The following is a 10,080-nucleotide window of genomic DNA, read 5'->3' as shown; positions in this document are numbered from 1 at the left end:
TGTAGCTCCATAAAATAGAGGATATGATAAATGAGCAGTTTTTGAAATGGTAAACAATCCAAAGCTGTTTCAGTAGAGCCCCACAATAAAAGCATTAGCCTGAAATTATGCATAATGATGTTAGTATGTTTAGCACATAATGTTTCCCATGTTCAGCTGCTAGCGAGCTAGAACGCTTATCAACAAGAAGTACAGCTGACAAAATGTTGACCTGATGATGGTGCTGCAGGAAAGGTCATGGGACACTAGAGTTATTATTACTGATCTTCAGCAGTGGCGAGTATCTGTTGTATGTGGAGACGTGGAGAAAATTGTCAGTACTCTTTTGTTAAAGAAAGAAAAACACACAAAAGGTCACTACTAAAACTTAACTCATGAAAATCAGTCATTGCTTTTGGCCACATTTTGCTCCACAGTGCCTTGAGAGTCTTGAGATTTCATTGTACCCCCAAGACATGCTGTGCCAGATGCAGCAAAGCAGCCTCAGAACATAACCTAGTAGGTACAGTGTTCTTTGTATGCTTTATTTTTGATGTCTGATACTGATGTATGTTGGATTTGGATTTCACCTCTAATCTCTATGGAAGTTGTTCTGGGTTCTTTCGTTACCATTTGTATTATCTGTCTCTTCAATTTGTCATCTATTTTCCTCTTGTGGCCACATCCAGGGAGGTTGGCTACAGGCCCACGGACCCTCTCTGAATGATATTTGCAACTGTAGTCACAGGAACATCAAGCTGCTAAGAGATAATCTTCTAGCATTTATCTTTTTTTCTAATCTCCTGAGACAACTCTGTCTTTAGTTTTCTGTGGTCCATGATCAGTGTGGTACACATCATGATACCAAACAGAGCAGTGACTACTCTTCACCCTTTAAATAGACAGACTGACTGGTTACAAGTGTGAAGACACCTGTGATGCTTATTACAGGACTCGCTTTAGTTTAACATGTGTCTTTGGTCAAACTGTTTTTTCTAGGGGTACCATCTTTAGTGTCCCGGCCAGTCTCATTAGTTTATCTTTTAAAATGCTTCTGTTGAACCACAACTGAAAAGCAGTGTCTGATTTTCATGAATTCATTTTTGTCAGTTTCACTTTATTTCAGTGATCTTTGTTGGTTCGTACACATCTGTGTGTTTACTTTTTGCTTGTCTTTTATTGATGTGCCTGGTTTTAGGTTTTTCTTTTAATGGTCCTAACATGTTATTTTTCTACTTCTACTCCACAGCATCCCAAAAGCAAACAGTCAAAAGCAGAGTGTGGCTGAGTCTCCTTGTTATGTTCTAAATGATGCAAATGTTTTACTCAGTATGATATAGAAGCAGGAGCACGGGTGTAGTTAATAACGTTAACATTGAGGTTTGAAGTATAACACATTTGTATTTAATAGACATTTCCCATATCTCTAAGGAGCTATAAGGAAGCAGTTAAATAATGAAGTTCATTTTAAAAAATGCATAATAGTATGCTAAACATTTTGCTTTGAGGCTGTCATGCCAGGAATCTCTTAAATGCCTGGAGTTTGCTTTGTGTATGTGTTGTCAGAAGCCATTAATTTAGTACAACTACATTCAATGACAGATTACGTTGTAGTTAACTTCTGTTGTGCATTATCTCGTGTTCTTTGGTTTCTGGTCAGTCACGCAGGTGTTTGTGTCTCCTGTTCTCATGCCTCACAGCTACAGTCGGACATGTTCTCAGTTCTGCTTTTGACTTGAACACAGCTTGTGGCTTAGGGTGTTTTATATAAACATTTGCTATTTTTACCTTGTCTGTATTTTCCCTTGCTCCTCTAACTAGTTTTCCTTCCTGTGGACTCTTACAAAACTAAAAGTAAGACTAACATGAGGTTTATCAGCAGCAGGGTGCTGTAATGTCAGCAGTCGTCAATGACATTCATTACTCCAATAATGAAATAAAGTTTATTTATATAGCACTATATCAAACGCTGTGGTTGCAGAGTGCTCTACAAAAGGTTCACATAAGGCAGTAAAATAATCAAAAAGGATATAATAAAATACCAAACAATGATGTAACAATATTACAGCATACAGTAGTGAAGGATGTGAGTAAGGTGTTGTAGTAGTCAGCATCTGTGTCTAAAGAGATGTGGGTTGAAAAATCCAGTATTCACAGAGGCAACAAGCACGAATGCTGTCGGTTCTTCAACAGTTCAACACTTTCATCCTTTCTGCTTGATATTATCAAAAATCTACTGGACTTTACATGGACACTATGTTAAATTCAAATAATACTTATTGTGATAAAGGCCTAAAATAAGCACAATAAGCAGTTTAATCATGGATGTTGGTCTCATTTTGATGACTGTTACACTTGTTTCTTTGTTAAGTCAAACAATTATTTATTTATATGAGTTTTAGTATTGTTAGGTATTGTTGTGTAAGCTCCCAGAACATGGCTAGATTACTGAATGGGACTATTGGGCCTAGGCCCAAAAAAGTCTTAGTTGTAGTCAAAGACAGACCAACTAGACAGAGACCCTAAACATAGGTCTGAGCACAGGTTCTGCAGACCTTAAGCGGGATACAAGCAACTTAACCAAACACTGTATCCAGTATTCAACAATTGAATGAAATTCTAATTAGATGTATTAATTATTCCCATATGAAAATGTTGCTTAAGTAGAAGCATTGTCAGCACAATATAGCCTACTAAAACTATGAGAAGCACTAAAATGCACCATCTGATATTCGATTATTACATTATTACTACTATTGCATTAGTACAAATACAAATACGTAGGGTACTTTAGAGCCGTATTTGTGTAAATAGACATGTAGAAACAAGTGGTGGGACATTAGAGAAGTGTAGAATTTATCAGTTCATGACCCCCACATTTGTCTCACAACCCCTAGGTTGGGAACCTCTAACCTAAAATCTAAAACCTCTTACTGGTTTTTGAGTGATCGGCAACATGTTAAGCATCTTTTCAAAACCAGCTGTTTTAGTGATATCTTGCAGTGCCTGCATTATCCTCAAGTGGGCATGAAATAATAATAATAATAATAACAAAATACATCCTGAGCAATAAATAGTTTCACTTGCAGCTGTAATCAATATTTGAAGATATAACCCATAAAAACCCAGACTAATTTCTAAAGGGAAATGTGGGATAGGAAACAAACCAAATGGACCATGTAAAACACACTTCTGAAAAGATTTGCTGAACACTACCTACTAGTGTCAAAGATCTGGAATGTTTGTAGCACTGGGTGTTTACTATTTATTATTAATTAATATAATTAGTTAAGTTGTAGCTGCTTTAGCTTTTCAGTTTTTTCTTTTTTATTTGCAACAAACAATTATTTTGCATATGGGTTTTATAACATGAACATGTGCAAAGGGTACAAATATGAAAAATAATCATTTGTCAGCTAAAGTCAAGGTGCAATTTCAATAATGAAATGCAGAATGTATGTTATTAATAATTGTAATAATTTAGCACATTTTATGTTTATATTTATTTACAGTAAATATGCATTAAATTGAGAAACTGAAAATATACTGCAAAAAATAATGCAATCTGCTAAATGATCTTGTTCTGCAGCCCACATCTTTACAGCATGTCTGAAGAAGCCACTGTAAGTGTATAATGCTGTCTCAAAACCAAACAAAAAAAATGTGACACGTATCAGCTGAAGAGCTCGATATTCCCTTCAGCAGTTACTAGAAAACAAAAACAGATCTAAAAGCAGAGTCACTACTGGAGTTCCATTTGTCAAACAGACTGTTTTACTAACTGTTGAATGTCATTACTGTGATGTGTTCTAGTTGCACTGATGTTCATGCTGCAGGTTTCATTTCTTTCTCTTTTTTTTCCGTTGATCAATTAAAAAAAGTGTAGTTTATAGCTGTAAAACAACACGAGAGGGCACCATATACTAGCAGCAACAGGAAAAATATTAACTCAGCAACACTATAAATTAGTGTATTTGCAAGAAATGTCGAATTGTTCCTTTAAGCAGCTTTTAGAAACTACTTGCATGACACTTCTTCTGAATTTGTTGGGGTCAATACAGTGCAAGTCAGCTGCTGCCACGTTAGACAGGACCAAAAGAGGTAGCTGATTCACTTCTACTTTCAACCATGGTTTGACTGCAGCTTCTGCAGACCCACAGTGGATTTACAGACTATGCTACTGTTTTGAGTATATGGGGTTTTATATGTTGTAGGTATATTGAAAGAAGATGATCTTATAATGAACCTGTTTGTGTGAAATTATGCTAATCAGCTTTTTTCAGTGTTACAAAAAGGCGACACACAAAGAGGTACACTCAATAAGATTATTTATGTTATTGTACAATCTGCATTTTTAACAAATAATAATAAAAAAAGATTAGTAAGATGTACAGTATTCGAATGATCATTTCTGGTGTGGACAGGGACTCCACCCAGAGCTCCAGTGATGGGAGAGAGAGGGGGCTGAGGCCTGGAATGACTTTCATGACTGCTCGATATATATATATATATGTGTGTGTGTGTGTGTGTGTGTGTGCGTGTCAGTGTGTATACAGGTGTGTCTGTGTGTTTGTGTTTGTGTGTGTTTGTGTGTGTGTGTGTGTGTGTGTGTGTGTGTGTGTGTGTGTGTGTGTGTGTGTGTGTACGCTCGACCAAGGTGGTGGCAGGAGATGGAATGTCACATGGCGGAGAATGGGGAGAAAGGGATGAAAGCAAAACACAGGAATTTGAGGGTAAAAAAAAAAATGGAGAAAAGGAGATGGAGGCAAAATTAGCAGTTGGTGTAGATCTGGCCCTCAGGTGGCTGAGGAAGCTTCATGTTTTCCTTGCACGTCATGAGCCGTCGCAGTTCCTGCAACACCATCCGGATGCTGTAGGAGTTCTGCCACTTGGCCAGCGCAGTCACTGCATGCATGTCCACCTGCAGGACAGAGAACACGAGAACACTATGTATTTAACCCATTTAACCTGGCACGTACGTTGTCTTTCCCCCAGACACAAAAGGAACTTAGAAGTTAGAAAGCTGACACTTTGCAGCTTTGTGAGATTAAAGGTGACTTTCTGTATGTTCAGATCCGTTTTCAGGCTAGTTTTGTTTGTGTGAACACAAGTTTTAAATGCACTGAAACTTAATTTAATATTATATTATTGAATATTTAAGTAATGATTTAAATTCCACTCTATGTTGGTGCCTTTTTTTCATACAATCAAACAACTACTACGGAAAACAACATGTCATCATGTTAACTATGAACGTTTTCTATGTTTCTAAATTGAGAAAAGGAAATGTTTGATTGGATCCAATCTAAGAGCATTTCATGCATGTGACTCACTTACAGTTTCTTAGTCTGTATCCAAGTTAGGAAAAGTGGCCACATGAGCAAATTTTAGGTAATCATCAATCAGCTGTGCACTACACTGCTAGCACAGAAGATATCACAAATACAAATAAAATAGACTATCCTCTTGTCCCACAAGATGTAATATATGATGGTCTATTAGATGTGAGAGGGTTTAAGCTCATCTGCATTTACTAGTTCATAGAGCATGCTAATTTCTTTTTAATAAAATGCCACTATTGTGTTAGCCTGCTTTGTTCTGCATGCACATCCTCCAAAAAAACATGGTGCTTCTTCAGCGTAAGCAACTTGTAAACTAGAGGCCAAATGCTTTTGTTTGCCCAAATGTATTTCAGTGTAACAGGAACAGGATCAAGAACATTACCATGCATTTGAAGAGCACAGCTGACAGCTGAGGCATACACATTTGAGCGATCAAGCCAAAGTAACAACAACTGTTTTAGAAGATTTACATACCACACCGTTGGAGTTGTGCACGCCATTCAAGTTTATCTTGGTCACAAATCTGACAAACGGAGGTGACTCTGGGTACCCTGGCCCACATTCAACCTTCAGATTGTACATCCTGTTTTCATAGCTCGTCTGTGGACAGAAACAGGTAGCGAGACATCAACAAACAGCACACAATTCATGACTCCAGGTTATCAGTGTTAAAGATGGAACTATATTCTTAGAAAATATATTTGCTGGTTTCAACTCAGAGAAAGGGAATTGGCTGAGCTGGCTGACTTAATAGTAGCAATAGTAGTATTCGGACATACTTCCATCTCCTCAGTGCTCCGGAAAAAGGGCACACTACTTGGGCCTGTGCTTTTTGCGGTGCTACCTTTTGCTTTTGTGATGCTATGTATGTGGGTTTTTTTTTTTTTTTGCACTTAGGTGTTTACACGCTTTCACTTCGCACTTGCCTTGGACTTGGCTTACTTAGCTGATCAACTCATTCAAAGAAGCATACGAGGAAGCATCTGTGTCTTCCTTTTCACCACACACACATCCTCACTGGTACACACACAAAACACACACACATGCACAGCTCGCATGAGAGACCTCTGAGTGACATGCCTATCTGTTACCCTGGAAATGCTCACCCTAGGAGGGCCAAGGATCACGCCTCTCCATCGTGTTAAGGTCATGTCCTCGTCATCCTCCAGACCCCAGCTCACTGTTCCATCTCCAACACCTTTCTGGCCTTCCTCCAGCTCTTCCAGGAGCCGGAAATTGCGAGGAACTTTAACGCCTGTTTGTGGAGGAAAACATCACAGCAGCAATGTTATGCTCACACATGCACATTTCCAACACCACAAGCGGCTAAGCTCATCAAACTGTCCATTTGCAACAGCTGCCAGGGCAATGACTTGCACTTATAGAGCCATGATCTGGCGGTGGCGTGACTCAGACACACAAACTGTGACAGGAAAATAAGGAACGCCTTAGTTGAGCAGCTTTCATTTGGTGTGTGTTAATAAAAGATGGTATTCGTGCCCTATGACTGAAAGTTGGCGTCTGGCTTCGACGATGCTGCATCATTTGGCCTCTGCAGTGGTGCTGCACTGTGAACTGATCCATGCACACACAAACTGTGACACTGCCAGCTGTTGCAGCGATTAAGCTCAGTTTACCGGCATCTCGAGTGTCTTCACCGCACTCGACACAGACATGTTTCCTTGATGAGCTGGAAGTCAAATCACAGGAAACCTACAGTCATAGTTGATATTAAACAGTCCTACGTTAACCATGCACGAAGGCTGAATTTTGCTGCACCTGCGTTTATCTGTGTCGTTTGATGCCATCGACGCGGTTTGTCACAGACGCGTTTTCACGGTCAAGTAGCGTTGAACAAATTCATAACGCAAACAGCGAACATTTCCCGGACGTCGGTGCTGTGCTGCACTAGCGTCAGCGCTCAACCCGCTTAACACCTATTCCATTATTAAATTAAAGCCAGGAAGTCACGCTTCTTTAACATGTCGATGGCTGGTAATAAATTTATCCCATAAAAACGGCTACAAACATCGGTGCTCATCTCGCCCTTTCATCTAACTTGCATTGAGAGCTTAGCTAATAGCATCGCTTCCTATTCATTCAGAGGGCTCCAGCTCTGCGTTAGCGTGTCCTTTCCATCAAGCAGCTGCGTCAATAAATAATCAACATCGTTATGAAAGGTGATAGCTGCATCGCGAAAATTCACGGAGCCGATTATTTACGGACAGCGTCTGACAGTGATTTACTTCTCTCGTACATTTACCTGATCCGGCGGCGACCGCCATCTTGTCGCTACACAGCGGGAGCGCGCACGTACTTTTGCTTTTGGAGCCAGCGGTGCGTGCACGTGCGCGACACGCAAAGTCTCGCATCCTCTGTGGATAAGTTGAAGCTGGTAGTTAACAGCTGATGTTATTTCTATTTTTAATCGTAAACAAATGCCACAACCAACAGTTACGAGTTACGTTTCTATCCGCATGTTTTATCTGTAGCTTGTCTCCCTCAGCCTCAGTTTTATTGATGCCCAGAAAATATTAAATACAAGCAATTAAGCCACGTTGTTGCAAAAGGGGACATAAACTACTTTCTACAGAACTGGGGTCTAAAGTTAATTTTGACACAACCATGCTTTTGTATTATTCTGGAAATTACCTTTCTTTAAAGACTATAAGAGAATGGGCACCAGCTTGGGGCTGACTTCCACAGCCAGGGTCCAAAGTAAAAACACAGGCTGCTGATAGATGGACTTTTTGGTTCTAGCGGTTTTTTATATTTCATTTGTTGACAGTAACCAAAATACTAAATATGACCAGCCTTCATTTTTAAACAGGCCTAGTAGAGCCTGATTCCTAACCGGTGCCAGACCATTAAATCATTAGTAATATAATATATGTAATGTAATATGTAATATTGTATATCGTGTAATATTTTCACTTTTCTAGTAGTTAAAGAAATGTTACTAATAACTTTTAGTGTTTCTGTTGTTCAGTTTTATTATTTACGTATGTTCTTTTCTTTCTTTATAGAAAAACAAACCATCTGCTCTTACTGTAAACTCAATGGTTATGGAGGCAAAGATAGAGAAATATACAATATAAAGATTGTGTATGTAGAACAAAGAACAACATATGATACAAGACAAGAAGTAGTAATAACAGTTTATTTAGTTTATTTATAAATACAGTTTAATATATTACATTGTAAGTCTCCCAGATGGAAGACAACAAAAAGGCATCAAGGCGTTATTCTGATATCTAAAACTCCATCACCACCAGCATAATTAACCAACTACAACATCCATGTGGATCTTGCCTCAGAAGAAGTAAAAGGCCAATGGAGGGTAATTTAAAGACAGTCAATAGATTTTTTTTTCCCATATTGCTAGCAAGATTGACAGTAGATCAATTAAGGAGAGGATAAGGCTGATAAATGTTTTTTTTAAATCCAAGGGATTATTACAGAAGCAATTTCAACACAGCTTGTCAAACATACCAACAACTGCCCAGCCCAATTTCTAATAAGTTAATTTGCTTTCACATGATTATTTCCAGAGAGAAAATATTAAGTTAACCACACATTGTCACAAAATACCCTTCACAAGCCATTGATGAAAGCCCATTGTCTCTAAGCAGAAAAACCAAACACAGCTTAATCACAAGTTTTACCCCAGTAACAAGAGGCCAGGTTGACTCTACAGCATAATGCATTTCAAGTCATTTGTCTGCTTTGGCCAACAGAATCTTACAGAAATTGGGAATGGGATTAAAACAACATGTATATCAAAGATAACTGTCTTGCCTTCACAAATTGAGTGTTTGTTTTTGTTTTCACAAATTCATGTTATACTATGGTTGTCACCTCAACCACCATCTTCAGATCATCTGGTGAATAAGCAAGAAGAATAATTGAATGAGTATTAGATGTGTTTTTCACATACTCCATCAGACTCCTCATTATGACAGCCTTAAATAGTACTTATGGTAAGTGCAGTCTAACATTAAACCAATGCAACCATAGGTTCCTTCTGAGTTAACCATGTATTGTTTAAGCAAGGTTGTCAGTTTTAACAATATTCAATTATCAAAGCTAATGTCAATATTCCTATATAGAACATAAGTTGTGTCAAAGTTAAAATGTGTCTGCTGACTGCAATCAGCAGTGCCCGAACAATATCCTACCTAATACTGACAAAGCAGTAGAACCTGTATGGAGGCCTTAAACTTGGATGACAAATCATGCCATCCATTTACCAGCGTATATTACACTACCTAGTGCGCACAAAACTGCTTCTCACAATACTCTACAATCACTATGCAATCTGCACTGTACTTCCGCTGTTGACCTATGATGAATAATTTCATATAATTAAGCATGAATGATTCACAAACTTGAATATTACATAATATAAAACATAATTTGGCTTAAAAGTGTTATCTACTATTACTGCAATTAAAAGGTCTACTTTGACTAGGACACCTGGTCAACCCAACTGAACAGGCTGGGTAAACCACTAAATCTTTGCTAGGATTTTCTTGGAATGACAATAACATTTGGATGGTTCAAACCTGGGACCACTTGGTCAAAGTTTGGGGTCATCTTCTAAAATCAGTACAATGAATGTCACCTGAAGTGAGCACAATCCTCCCTGGTCAGTGCCCGCTTAAAACAAACTTAAAGGAAAGCTGGTGACCTGCTTGCACAAGCCAATGTGCTGTATGCATGCATTCTTACGTCTGTGTAAATGACATCTTACCAAGAG

The 10,080-nt window shown here is 38.5% G+C and overlaps 1 protein-coding gene across 1 annotated transcript; it reads right to left on the bottom strand.

Annotated features, from left to right (window-relative positions):
- Positions 1-4,290: 4,290 nt before the first annotated feature.
- LOC113167299 (ubiquitin-conjugating enzyme E2 variant 1-like) lies at positions 4,291-7,630 on the bottom strand. Its single transcript, XM_026367801.1, has 4 exons — positions 7,585-7,630; positions 6,428-6,576; positions 5,796-5,921; positions 4,291-4,900 (listed from the first exon to the last, which is right to left on the bottom strand). Exons 1-4 carry the CDS (start codon positions 7,604-7,606, stop codon positions 4,751-4,753), a joined length of 447 nt encoding a protein of 148 aa, XP_026223586.1. The 5' UTR covers positions 7,607-7,630; the 3' UTR covers positions 4,291-4,750.
- Positions 7,631-10,080: the final 2,450 nt, after the last annotated feature.

This window comes from Anabas testudineus, chromosome 7, assembly GCF_900324465.2.
Source record: "Anabas testudineus chromosome 7, fAnaTes1.2, whole genome shotgun sequence".
Taxonomy (NCBI): domain Eukaryota; kingdom Metazoa; phylum Chordata; class Actinopteri; order Anabantiformes; family Anabantidae; genus Anabas; species Anabas testudineus.
The sequence above is the reverse complement of the archived record's forward strand: the minus strand, read 5'-3'. Positions and strand labels throughout refer to the sequence as shown.

What these genes read in the sequence shown, in the direction of transcription:
- LOC113167299 (XM_026367801.1), bottom strand. Translation starts at nt 7,606, where the DNA reads ATGGCGGTCGCCGCCGGATCAG. An exon ending in GGCGGTCGCCGCCGGATCAG is followed by an intron (nt 6,577 to 7,584) that starts GTAAATGTACGA and finishes CTCCACAAACAG; the next exon opens with GCGTTAAAGTTCCTCGCAAT. An exon ending in TGATCCTTGGCCCTCCTAGG is followed by an intron (nt 5,922 to 6,427) that starts GTGAGCATTTCC and finishes TTCTGTCCACAG; the next exon opens with ACGAGCTATGAAAACAGGAT.